General features: G+C 38.6%; 1 protein-coding gene across 1 annotated transcript in view; it reads left to right on the forward strand.

The window, feature by feature from the left end:
- The window catches only part of ass1 (argininosuccinate synthase 1), a 227,648-nt gene that overhangs the window by 170,854 nt on the left and 42,081 nt on the right, over window positions 1–14,713 (forward strand). The window contains exon 9 of the mRNA XM_057818992.1: window positions 4,289–4,379. Within this exon, the coding sequence (XP_057674975.1) occupies window positions 4,289–4,379 (91 nt within the window). The remainder of the gene's footprint in view (window positions 1–4,288; window positions 4,380–14,713) is intronic.

Consider the following 14,713-nt stretch of genomic DNA (forward strand, 5'->3'; position numbering starts at 1 on the left):
AAAATACTTACAACATTCTTTATTTTAATGACTCTCATTAGAACACACAAAAGAACAACCTGAATCTACAAATCAATTCTTCCACACCTTGATGAAGGACTTACAGTTCTTTGCTCAAGAATGGGCATCGAGCCCATAGTACAGTCCAAACACAATTCCTCAGGGAGCCAGCAACAAATATAAGCGTCCCTTCTGGACATTATGTGTTTTTGTCTCAGTTTTGCCACGTTTGCATTTTAAAGAGAGTCCAGAAACACGGTGATTTAAGCGTCATTTCCAAGCCATTGCACCAAGGATGTTTGCACCGCGGCCCTCCCAACTCTCCCTTTGCTGAGCCACCCCCCTTCTCTCTGCCATCGCTGCCTCTTTAGGCCCGGTTGGCTTCGATTGAAAACCAATGAGGCAAATAATATGTGGAAAGATAGAAATTTACTTGCTTTAAGTTCATGCGTCAACCCTCTCTGTGGCTCTATGGGCCGCGTTTAGCACAACAATATGGCCCGAGCAAAGACTGCCAAAGGAGTTGCTCTGTGCGACATGATGGTGCGCTTCACGCACCATTTGCCACCAATGCCCGTCGCCCACCCCCTACCCCTTCCCACCTTCTCCATCTCTACCTTTCCCCATTGCCTCCTCCCTTCTCTCTCAGGATCACGGCTTTGGGACAAGTCCACCTGCAGGGGGTTTCACTTGAAATGCATTGATCTTCAAACACTGCAAACAAGTCTTTTCCCTCACTTTTCCCTTTTTTCTTTGTATCCAGCCACCCTTAAGTTTGCACTCTTCTTTCATTGTGGTGGGTGCGAGCAAATTTGAATATTTATGGCTCTCAAGTCCCACTGGGAATCGTGTTGTATCAATATTTTTCCAACAAATACCTTATTTCACCTTTTCCGCCTTATTATGAGGCCTCATCAACTTAACCCGTGGCAGTAACTCACTATCGCCGTCATTCACAGCGAATGAATTAATCACTCTTCTGTATCGAAAACAATAATACAAAAAAATATACACCAAAAGGCTTTTTAGGTTTGTCATTCACACGGCTCCTGTTCACTCATTTGACATCTTTTAGGCCAGTGAGGCATAAAATTTCAGAAAGGGCACATGAGAACCTTCTCGGTCAATTTTGGCGTTTAGTTAAAAGGAAAAAGCGTTTGCGCCGCTCGTTTTCACTTCACTGACGAATGCCGATTAGTTATTGTGATGATTCCGTGTCTGGTAAAGCTTTCCATTTAAATGCACTCAGTAGTTACTTTGCATAGCACCCCTGCAATTTGCCGCCGCTCAGAAGACGCCGTCCTGCGGCTGTGTAATTGTGAGCGCTCTTTTACTTCCGACCGAGCCGAGACGACTCGGCAACGCAAACATTTGACAGCCCGGACAACTTCAGTGCATTTAGGTGTGCGGGCGCCCATTTGGCATGAGGAAAGTCAAATAATAGGAAGGACTTGTCAGGCAGAAAATTGTCGACGGAAGATGAAAGTGGTGTCAACAGAGGGAAAATAGATGTAGACAAATACAAGTACTTCATCGAAAATCCCCTCTCCTAAATGTTAGTGGTTTGGTTCTTCCTTACCAAATGACTCATTCATCAATTGGAGGATGTTTTACTTCCTACCCTTCAAATTTAAAATAATCCACATCCACAATAATAAAACATGCAGATCCTAAGTGAATTTGCTTTAATTGAGACCAAATCTTTAAAAGAAAATAAATATAAATATGAGAAAAGAATGCTTGAAATTATGTATTTTTAAATGAACCACGGATAGAAAGACTTTTAGTGTGAAGGAATCTGACCTTTTAGCCAAATTGCCGGAATCATGCCAGCTGAACTGTCAGAACCATGCTAGTGCAATTTCAACGACCCGGGCTAGGGCAATCCCAACAACCTGCCCAAAAGGCCAAACTCCTCGCGTTCACCTTAGTCTTAACCCCTTGTACTGACTCTATTTTAAAAGCTGGAAAAAGGCTTCGAAACACAAGTTGACAATTTATTCCAAGTCGGCAGCAGTCATACAGCACAGAGAGACCCAGGCAAGGAGGCAAACTGGATCCAGGATCACCATATCATGGTCAACAAAAGATTCCTGAGAAAGATGACAATGATTAGTTAAACATTCAGTCTTTTAAAGGCTGTGGTGGGGTAGGCTGTGGTCTGGAAGAAGGGTGTGTTTGGGCGTTGTTTAGGATTATTGTCTGTTGTGGACAGAAGGATTCGAGCTTTATTGTTATCAGGGCAACAAGAGTTAAGGATTTTGCCATCCTCTGCGCCATGTGAGTGCTGAATGTTTACTTCTTGTTCGCGGGTTCCTCTGTATCAGATGTTCCTTGTGGCAAGACAAGATGTACCGCCATTTGTTCTGGACTGTCCAGAAGAGCTGATTGCGGGATTTGGTGGTGCAGACGTTGGCTTGTAGATGTCTTGCCTATCACCTGCTTGTCAGCGTCAATCTTGCTCATTCAGCTGCATGACGCACACGTTTGGCTTCCGTGGTCAGAAGGCATCCTGTATCTGTTCTGCCCTTATCTGCCCGTTGCCTTGGCGCGGCAAATTCTAATCATTTCAGGTCCAGCTGTTCTTAATATCAAATATATTCTTCTTGTTTTTCTTAAACTATGATATCAGTGCTATTTATTTTATATTGGGTGTGTTAGAGTAATACAAACAGTCAAACATGAACTCATCTCCCAGCCATTTTCACCAGAGCAAGGCCCTTCGCTCCCGGCCGTTTTACTGGATTTTGACTGATTTTGCAAGGCCCACAGAAAATTCTGTTCTATTGCTATATAAACTTGGAACCTACCAAAAGGAAGATTACTCTTTTCTTTCAGCAGGAAAAAAGTAAGTTCAAGTCTTTTTCCATTCTTTAGAAATCAGCATTAGAAAATAGCTTAGTTTGAGCAATTTTCCAATTTCTGATGAAAAAACAGAGAAATTGAGCTTTTTGTGAAAGCATACATTTCAAACATAACTTTGACTTTAACACGGTTATTTTTGCTTTAGTTACATCCCAAACATCTGAATAATGTTTTCCTTTTACAAAATATCCTAGAGAACAAGACAAATAGAGCTTTTGATAGCAAAGTAACACTTTATTTACACATATGTTTCTCAATGGCAATAATATATGTTTCTAATAACATATTTTAGTAAAAAAGAACGATTGTGGCTGATTAGATCCTGCAAGTCTTTAAGTCCGTGGTTCCCTTTAAATACTGTACCGACTGAAATGCTACTTTTCTTTTGTCCCACCCTTCGTGCCACCAAATTGAATTGAAAATAAAAAAGTTCAAATGAAATTAATTGATTAATTTTTGGGTGGGGTTTTATTCGGTTCATTGCAGTCTCTTGTAACTGTGGGAACATGTTTGAATAAGCATGATTTTTCAAATATTAATTATTACTGTTGTAAGGTCTGAGCCACAACTTGCAAGTAAGCCTTTTACCAAAAGCATTTTATCATAGTAGAAAGAAGACGAAAGCAGTGAATCACATTAAAAGCTCTGGCAGTTTTCCTAAAGAATAGCTGAGAAGATTGATGTCTTTGCTTCTATTTTTCAAATATTTTTTTATGAAATATTTAGCCTTGATTAAAAATGTCTTACTCTATATCATGTAACACTGTTATGAATATGATCAGAAAAGGCAATTTATTATTTATTATTAACTATTTATGTTAGCTAGGGTTTGGTTAGGATTTAACGAGGTTAAAAAAAAACATTTGTACGGATTTGCAGTCTTGTTACAATGATTTTTGCCAGATAATATAAATATCAAATAAATTGTATATATATCGTAAATACATAAAGATGAGCTAGTCAAGTCTATTACCTATTGTTGATCAATAGACAGCACAAAATTTAGAAAAGTGAAGGCTTATTTTTCCAATCATACATTTCCAAGCATATATTTATGTCTCTTTGTGTGCACTAGAACCCAATAAATTTTTTAATAGATTTTATAGATCAAGAGGTGTGAATGAATACTGTGGTACCTCAAGTCATATTCTTTATCATCTGTGAAAAATGAGTAATATTGGCTGCTTATGGATGTATTTCCCTTCACATAAAAAAATGAAATATTGATTTTTTTTCCCCTTCCACCTGACTCCACTCCAGATATTTTCAAGTAACTACTTTTCACGCCTCATCGTCTCTTTTCTTCTTCTAGCCATGTGTCAATTTCACACAAAAGTCTTCTTCTATGATGAGGTCTCAGATGGGTTTTCATCAGTGGAGTGGGAGTGAAAGTGCAACTTTTTTTTTTTTTTTGCTTTCCTAGAACCACGCTCCAACTGACCTCTATCAAATGACCAAGAACCCAGAAGAATCTCCCTCCTCCCCTGATGTACTGGAGCTGCACTTCAAAAACGGTTTGTGTGCATTTCTACTATGTTCCACAAACCCATGAAAGTGATTTAGTGCAACACACAATAAGACTGTACTAAACTCTCGTGCTGATTAGCAGCTACAACGGTCCACATAAATTGATGATGCTCTTTGAAATGAAAGGAAACACAATTAATGTCTTCCAGATCCCCCAAAACACCAATAAAAATGTTGTAACAATTAGGGATGTGAGAATTAATGAACTAATCGATGATAAAAATATTCAGTAACTGTATTGACAGTCAATCAATTGTTTAGAACAACACCGTCCAAACTTTAGCTGTGGGCCAAATGTGGCCCACAAGAAGCTAAAAGTCAGCCTACCTTCTGTTGCATTTTTAGCTTCAGAGCTAGATGGAGTCATACATTGCCTCTCCATTAGCTCAAGGGTCACAACCTGACAACATGAATGAAGCTGTAGAATTTCAGTATTTTGTTTTACATCAATCAAATAATATATATAAGACGGAAAACACAGACAAGGCTGAAAAAGCAGTTTTTGCTCTTGCACCCCTCTTTAAGATAAACTGCTGTATATGTAAGCCAAAAGAACTGTTTTGTTTGATAGAGCAATATGTCTATATGCTGCAAAAGCAGATTCATGGCGCATTAAGTCCCCGAACTATTTTTAATTTGTCTATGTTACCCTGGAAACCCTCGTTTACAGACGTCGCGCAACCGCTTTTTGTTTCAACCTAGCCATAAAAAGAAGGCAAGTAATCATATTTATTATTCAAAATGTCTGTTATTTTTAGCTTAGAATCATTAATTGATGTCTGATATTTAGTTTAAAAAAAAAAAAAAAAGACTTTAAAAAATTATTCACTCGCATATTTTAAAGTTTTAAACAAATTACGTCACAATGAAAATTTAGCGTCTGTAAAAAAGTCACGGATATCTACCTCATAACTATTGCGTAATTGTATTTTTTTCCCCGTTACTTTTGCTTTTCCCCGAAATTTTAGATGATAATCGATCCAAACAAAGAAAAATTGAAAAAAAATGTTTAAAAGTATAAATATATGAAAATTAAAATCTCTACCCCTCCTTGATGTCTGTGATTTCTGCATCCCGACCCTTGTTATAATACCATGCATCACCCATAAAATCCCCCAAAAGTCTGGTTGTGGCCATTCACAGTCTTGACACTCAGTGATACATGCTACATGGAGTTTTTGGATCGAAAAGAGGTAAGTACGCGATAAAATCTCGGTGATAAAAAGATCGGCGATCGGACATCTCTAGTCACGTATGTTCCGGAAGAGGCGCCGGATATATTTGATTTCAACTAGAGATGTCCCGATCGATCAGGACGCCGATCACGTCATTTTCAAAGTATCGGAATCGGCAAAAAAATATCGGACATGCCTTTTTTTAATATATACTGTATATATTTTTAAAATAAATCGTTTTCTAATTGTATTTAACGTTACAGACATAATATGTTACACTCATCCAGAGTCTTTAGTTTAGGCTTAAGGTGGGGTTTTCATTTATCCAGTTAACGACGGTAATTGTTTTTTAAAAATTTATTACGTTAAAATATTTAACGCAATTAATGCATGCGCTGCACGGCCCACTCACGCATTGTCGCGTTCAGTCTGTAATGGCGCCGTTTTACCTATATATAGGGCTAAAAGGCAGCGTAAAATGAGTAGAGTGAATTTTGGCAGCCTTTGGAGCCATTTTTGAATTGGCTAAAGCCTTACAATCCCTCTCCCTACGATTAGAAACATCGTGGGACGCAATGTGGGGAAGAAAGGTAGTAATTGATCTTTTTCTTAACATCCTATGTTATTTCACAACGCAGAGAAGATATATCAATTGGTACCACTACGCACAGTCATGGGTGCACTTCCCATCATGCATTTGGGCAGAACAGATGGCTACAGTATCATTTACTGAAAGCTCAACAAATACACTAGATGGCAATATTTAGTCACAATATACAAAGTCACATTTATCCTTTAAGAATTACAAGTCTTTCTATCCGTGGATCCCTCTCACAGAAAGAATGTTAAAAATGTAAATGCCATCTTGAGGATTTATTGTCATAATAAACAAATGCAGTACTTATGTACTGTATGTTGAATGAATATATTCGTCCGAGTTTTATTCATTTTTTTCTTAATGCATTGCCAAAATGTATATGATCAGGAAAAATTATTGGGAATGATTGGAATTGAATCGGGAGCAAAAAAAAAAGCAATCAGATCGGGAAATATCGGGATCGGCAGATACTCCAACTAAAACGATCTGGATCGGGAGCAAAAAAACATGATCGGAACAACCCTATACCCTATATGTCAGCGTGTTCTGCCACATTAAAGTAGTCCAGGCAAAACGTCATGCTGAAACCTGGCAAAATTAAACGATTCCTCGAGGCGCAGAAAATTCCTCGATCAATTTTTAAAAGTGTTACTCGAATTATTCGAGTTATTGTTTTAGCTCTACTATAATGTATTGTATAATGTTTGTTCTTGATGTAATATATACTGGAATAATAATTATATAAAATAAAATCATCCCGAAATACAAAGTGTAGTCTGAAAGATACTGTAGTTATCACTCTTCTTTTGTGTGAATGTAAAATTTCTGCTACATCTTGGTATATTACAATTGTAACCAGGCTACATAAAATGCTAGCTGGACCACACAAGTCATTTAATTTGCCAGCTCCCTTTTAAAAGTCATTTATCTCGAGTGTTGACGTCCAGCCTGTCGGCCACTCTTGTTACTTAACATTGGTCGCTGTCACCGCAGGGCTGCTGCTCCAGCTCTGACCCCTTTCGCCACTTTATCACCGCTGACCACCCAGACTTAATATGCCCAACCTCGTGCATTCGCTGGCTCTGAACGTGGCACGTTTGGCCGCAGGGAACCGGCGCGCAAGCCGGAAGTCTCTTTAATACATCGGCGCCCCCGGGGGAGACGCTCATTAGATATGTTGGCCACGAGGGCCTCGAACAGTGGAAAGTGTCACTTGTTTGCGCAAAGAGAAAACGGAAAGAACCAGCCCGGCCGGGGGGCAAATAGCACAGATGGTTGTTCATGTCCAATGAAGAGTATCGGGGGGGGGGGGGGGGGGGGGGTCAGAGGGACACTAGCTTCTCTTATCACACAGGACATTCAGAGAAAGTTACTTAAAGGGCCAGACGTACACATAGAGCTAAAAAGAAAATAAGGTCGATGTTTCCATTTTACAGGTGTATTACATTAGACAATATCACAACCTTCCAAGTCACACGCATGAACAATTCACTCACAATGAGGGAAAAGTAAAGAAAAAGAAAAAGGAGAGAGAGAGAGAAAGAGAAAAAAAACACTTACAAACAATTTGAGCTCAATGACAAACTGACAGACAACACAGATCCGTGGACAAAACGCATACCTGTCAGCCCGAGGCCGTTGGCAATCTTAAAAATAGTGACGTATGCCCTTAAAAATTGGTGACTAATCTTACAACGTTTTATATAGCGTGCAATATGAAACAAAAATAAAACACAATTTTTTAAATAATATGAATGTATTGGTAATATTTTCACATATAACCTGGTGCAATCAAAGAACAATCAATATATTAAGCTACATCATGATTACTAAAATTTAACAGTAACTTTTGTTATAATTGTATGTAGCACTTTTGGCAATTTCTATCATGTCTTCTGATGGCTGCACTGCATGGCACTTCAGCTCGCAATTTAGTTTGACTTGAAGGTAGTTCGTTAGTGTGTCCAATTATAAATTAAAAAGGTCAGTTGATAAATTAACTTACCGATGCAATCTTTGAGTCAGGGAATATTTCATTTGCTAATTCTGAGAAGAGATCAGCAATAGTTGCAGGCAAATTGTGTTCGACAACAAATTGGCAGAATAAAATCTCCGCTTTCGTCACAGCATAGCTTTTCATTCTGCAGACTGCATCTTTATGACCAGTGTTGTTCATCTTACTTTAAAAAAGTAATTAATTACAGTTACAAGTTACTTCTCCAAAAAAGTAATTGAGTTAGTAACTCAGTTGCCTGAATGTAAGTGTAATTAGTTTCTTGGCAAAGTAACTGGTGTTACTTTTCATGTTTTGTTTTTCATTAAAAAAATACAACATAAAAACATAGTAACCTTTGCTATGTTTGGAAGTCATTTAATGTTGCTAACCCTTTTACAATGCTCTTAATCAATGGTTCAGACACATATTCCCACAAAAAATGCTAAATATACCAATACACCAAATTGCAACTGCATTAAAAAAACATTAGCTCAAACAAAAACCTAGCTTATGTTGGTCTTAACAGGAAGCAGATGGATTCAGCAATGTGAAATGAGGTAGACTAGAGGGCCGTGTATCCACCCAAATCAATAAAACTAAATGCAAACACTTTCAAAACAAACCATTACAACGCCACTTTAAAGAAATGAATACTCGAAGCAGCCAAATTTAATTAGAGTATTTTTTTCTAATCGAATACTCGAGTTAATTGATTAATCGTTGCAGCAATAAACGCATAGTAACTCTCACCTTTTCGGTGCATTGTCTCGTTGCCGAAACGGTGACAAAATCCGAACGGAGAAAAAACCGTAATGCACGAAAAACTTAGATTTTGAACCTACGGCATACACATTTAAAAATCAATGCTCACTTGTACAAATTACGCCGAAACCGTACAACAGGTATGCAAAACGGGTCACACACGCGCCCTGCCCAGGGTGAAACCATGCCTAGCCTTAGACTGGGAGGGGGGGGGGGTGAATGACAGTTTGTTTATTTGTTTATGAATTGGATGTCTGGCGTCGTCAATGGCAGCAAATCAGTTAACGCACCTTTTTAAAATGATATATCCATTCTACGTGGGAGCATATCGGTAACCTTTTGGGATACAAAGTACAGTGGTACCTCTACATACGAAGTTAATTCGTTCCAGGACCTTGTTTGTAAGTCGAAATGGTCGTATGCAGGTTTTTCCCATAAGAGCACATTATAATTCCCTTAATTTGTTTCACAGCCCGAAAAACTGCAATAAATCCTTAATACATACTGCTGGTACTATTCCAAATAGCAGTTACACAGAGCAAAACAAATAAATTATGAATAAAAATTTGAATAATAATATGATAATATTAATAATAATAATACCTGTAGTAATGTAACGAATAGGGTTCTAATGTGACAGATGTATTCTTGCGTGATGTACCTGAAGGCACCGAGTTACTGACGTGTCAGAGTGAGGGAGGACTTTTTACTTTCACTTCACTTGTTCAGCTGCGCTGACAGTAGGCATGTTGTGTTGCACAAGTTCTGAAATAAATGATTTAAAACCTGACGAAGCTGGCGATGTCTTTGGCGATATTACAATAATAATAATTGTCACCTTAACTTACAAAGCCTGGCGAATGGAGGCGGACCGCCGAGATCAAAGACTGTCTACGGCCGTATTGTTGAGCTAGTTCACGGATGCGCGCCAAGCTCATATTTTTTCATCATTCCCATTTTCATTTCAATGGTAAGCCTCACCTTTTTATGTTTTCACCACCTGCACTTACATTGTAGGAACCCATGTTGATTTCTCTCACAAGAAAATCTGCCGTGCGTCCGTCTTGCGGGAAAACAAAGAAACCGCGGCGCTGTGATAAATCGTCATATTTCGAGCGTGTCGTTGGATGTAGAAACAGATGTCGAGTCAAATTTTAAGTCTGATGTCGAAGCGATTGTACAGTCCCTGACAAAAGTCTTGTCGCTTATCCAATTTGTAGAAACAATTGCTAACAACTAGGGCTGTCAAACGATTAAAATTTTTAATCGAGTTAATCACAGCCTAAAAATTATTAATCGTAATTAATCGCAATTCAAACCATCTATAAAATATGCCATATTTTTCTGTAAATTATTGTTGGAATGGAAAGATAAGACACAAGACAGATATATACATTCAATATACTGTACATAAGTACTGTATTTGTTTATCATAACAATAAATCAACAAGATGGCATTAACATTAACATTCTGTTAAAGCGATCCATGGATGGAAAGACTTAGTTCTTAAAAGATAAATGTTAGTACAAGTTATAGAAATTTTATACTAAAACCCTTCTTAATGTTTTTGTTTGAATAAAATTTGTAAAATTTTCAATAAAAAAAGAAACTAGTAGCTCGCCATTGTTGATGTCAGTACCGTATTTTTCGGACTATAAGTCGCACCTGAGTATAAGTCGCACCAGCCATAAAATGCCCAACGAAGAGGAAAAAAACATGTAAGTCGCACTGGAGTATAAGTCGCATTTTTGAGGGAAATTTACTTGAAAAAAATCCAACACATAGAGCAGATATGTCATCTTGAAAAGCAATTTAAAATAAAAATAAAATCGAGAACTTCATGCTGAATAAATGAACAGTATGATAATGTTACATGATGCATGAACAACAAAATGCGAACGTGGCCGGTATGTTAATGTTAATGTATAGAGTTATTCAGATAACTGTAGCATAAAGAGCATGCTAACAAGTTTACCAAACCATCAATGTCACTCCAAAACACCAAAATAACATGTAAATTGATATAATAATGTGTTAATAATTTCACATATAAGTCGCTCCTGAGTATAAGTCGCAACCCCAGCCAAATTATGAAAAAAACTACGACTTGTAGTCCGAAAAATACGGTAATTACACAATTCTCATGGTGCTTAAACCCATAAAATCAGTCGCACCAAAGCGCCAGCAGAGGGAGACAAAAAACACAAGTAACAAGTGGCCATGACACTGTACTGTCATTTTAATCTGTTTGAGCGGGGCATGCGCGTTAATTGCTTCAAATATTTTAACGTGATTAATTTAAAAAATTAATTACCGCCCATTAACGCGATAATTTTGACAGCCCTACTATTAACCTGACTTTTAATTATTCAATTGGTTTCAGAAATGGCTTATATGAAAGCTAAGACCATCTCAAATGATGTTGAGTGTACAAAAATATATTTGGATTCACTGAAAAAAGATTTATCATTTAATGAAGACATAAAGGTCAAATTTTGGCAAGAAGAAGTTTTGTCGCCTGCAGAAAGTATTGTGAAAATTGAACACAAATGTACTCCAAATAAAAAAATGTTACATAACATAAGCGAATTAAGTAGTGGTGCAGTGAGATCCAAATTTAGTATTTTGTATGACTTCCATGGGCTTCGGCAAGGATTCATACAATTTATTGATGAAGTCATCAGGAACATCATAGAAAGCAGTCTTGCATGCCTCCCAGAGTTCATCAACATTCTTGGGTTTCGTCTTCCATGCTTCCTCTTTCATCCTACCCCAGACATGCTCAATGATGTTCATGTCTGGTGAGTGGGCTCGCCAGTCATGGAGGCTCTTGATCTTCTTTGCTTTGAGGAAGTTTGAGGTAGAGGTTGAAGTATGCAATGGAACACCCTCCTGCTGCAGAATTTGTCTGTTTTTATGGTTAGGAATGTAAGAGGCAGCTAAGATTTGTTGATATTTCAGACTATCTCTCAGGGTGCAGACAATTAAAAAACCATGTGGCATTTGACAAGGCCCACAGCCTGTCAAAAGGATGGACGCTGGAAAAGTGGCAAAAGGTGGATTTTCAGATGAATCTTCCATTGAATTATACACCACAGTCGCCGCAAATATTGCAGGAGACCTACTGGAGCTGGCATGGATCCGAGATTCACTCAGAAAAGAGTGAAGTTTGGTGGTGGCAAAATCATGGTCTGGGGTTACATCCAGTATGGGGGTGTGCGAGAGATCTGCAGGGTGGAAGGCAACATAAATAGTCAGGTTATTAGCAATTGTTTCTACAAAATGGATAAGTGACAAGACTGTGAGGGACTGTATGTCGAGGTACCACTGTATCGCAATATATCACCATTTGATATTGTCACACCCCTAATAAGCGGTGTCACTTTTTTTGTGTTTAAACATTACTTACCCATTATCAGAGGTCTAAGAAATTTACCAGTTGCATACTTAAATACTTTGAACAACAGTCTTTCACATGAAGGTCATATATATTAGTTGTCCCTTTAAGGATATTTCAGAAACTTGTGTAGTGTCCCAATCTCACCTTAGTCCAAGTTGGGGTCCCGTCACCCGACGGATCGGAGAATTAAAGCCCTGCCTGTTTTTCAGATTTCTTTTTTTGGGCCTAGTGCGCCATTTTCACACATACTCTCTTTGGCTTTTATTGAGTGCCCTGTGACAAAAGCTGTTTTAGTTGTCCACACAAAGGCCCCGAGCCTGCTCCTCCCTCTGAGCACAAGATCAGCGCAAGAATGTTTTCACTTCACACACGCACACCCCCGCCTTTTTCATCCCAACTTTTTCTCACCGAAGTTTTCTCACTGATTAAAAAAGAATATTAAACGACAGGAACCTTTTCCATTCCCCCCGTACTTCGCCCTCTCGTTTTTTCCTCCCTCCCTCCTTTCACGCCAAAGAAATAGAAGAGGAAAGAGAGACAGAGAGGAAAAATGTAAAGCAGTAATTTTTCCTACAACTGTGTCTGCGCTTCCATTGTCTGCACTGTTAGACGGCGAGAAAAAACGAAGAAAAGGATCACGGGGAGAAAGAAAGAGAGAGGCCTATCGCTGAATGATGTGAGTCTCGGAATGATGGAGAGAGTGAGCAAACCGAGGGAAAAACGCCGGCCCCTACACTCCCACGTTCGGCCACTTAATTTATTTGAACTTTTAATCTAATTATTAGCTATCTGAGGGCGGGGGGAACGGCGTTCGTAAAATCCCTCTCCTGCACTTTTGCTTCCATGGGAGAAGCGAGATTCCCGCGATGTGCGAATGGCCTGTCAACAAAGCCCTTGTCCAAGAAAATTTGTCAAGTCCTTCACTTGTCAGGCTTTTTTTTCCGCCTTCCCAATGCTGTTGTATCAGAGCTCCCTTCCCAAATTGAAGAAAAAGCTCCTTTTTTGTGTCCTCCCTTCCACGTCTCCCATTAATGAGCAGTAGGGTGACAGTGACGGATGCAAATGTGGTCGTCTCCCAGTCAAGCAAATAAACTATCAATGTGTGTATCTGATTGGAAGATTGGTAAGTTGCGCTCACACGCACACAAAGTGTCGACGTTGACGAGAGCGTGGGTAACAAAGCTGTGTGTTTAATTGAATTAGGTTAAGGCCGGCCCACAATTTCACAGTTTTCAAATGCGTCCAGCCTTTGAATTTATTAGCCATTCTTCGTCGCGGCCTCCTTTTGTGATGCCTTTTACTTGACCATTATTGATTTCAATGACTTGTAATGAATACTTGTCACTAGATATTTATTTGAGTTCATGTGTCATGCCTAACCATTCATTTTTCAGGTAAGCGTATATCAGAACATTTGCATGTAAAACATAAACCATGAGAGAGACCGTGATGTGTTAACTTTAAATTTGGGTTTGGTTGAACATTATTGATTTCAACGACTCGTTATGAATTCTTGCCACCACGATATTGTGGAGGACCAAATGGGACAGAATGAAATTTATAAATACGTCTTCAAATAAATACTTAAATGTGTCATTTATTTATTAAAATACCAACTCATTTAATGTAAAAACTAGGGTTGTTCCGATCATGTTTTTTTGCTCCCGATCCAAACCCGATCGTTTTAGTTTGAGTATCTGCCGATCCCGATATTTCCCGATCCGATTTTTTTTTTTGCTCCCGATTCAATTCCAATCATTCCCGATAATTTTTCCCGATCATATACATTTTGGCAATGCATTAAGAAATAAATGAATAAAACTCGGACAAATACAGTGGGGAGAACAAGTATGTGATACACTGCCAATGCGAAAACCCATTGGCGTTGTATCAAATACTTGTTCTCCCCACTGTATATACATTCAACATACAGGACATACAGTGCCTTGCAAAAGTATTTGGCCCCCTTGAACCTTGCAACCTTTCGCCACATTTCAGGCTTCAAACATAAAGATATAAAATTTTAATTTTTTGTCAAGAATCAACAACAAGTGGGACACAATCGTGAAGTGGAACAACAGTTATTGGATAATTTAAACTTTTTTAACAAATAAAAAACTGAAAAGTGGGGCGTGCAATATTATTCGGCCCCCTTGCGTTAATACTTTGTAGCGCCACCTTTTGCTCCAATTACAGCTGCAAGTCGCTTGGGGTATGTTTCTATCAGTTTTGCACATCAAGAGACTGACATTCTTGCCCATTCTTCCTTGCAAAACAGCTCGAACTCAGTGAGGTTGGATGGAGAGTGTTTGTGAACAGCAGTCTTCAGCTCTTTCCACAGATTCTCGATTGGTTTCAGGTCTGGACTTTGACTTGGCCATTCTAACAC

This window comes from Corythoichthys intestinalis, chromosome 17 (assembly GCF_030265065.1).
Source record: "Corythoichthys intestinalis isolate RoL2023-P3 chromosome 17, ASM3026506v1, whole genome shotgun sequence".
NCBI classification, from domain to species: domain Eukaryota; kingdom Metazoa; phylum Chordata; class Actinopteri; order Syngnathiformes; family Syngnathidae; genus Corythoichthys; species Corythoichthys intestinalis.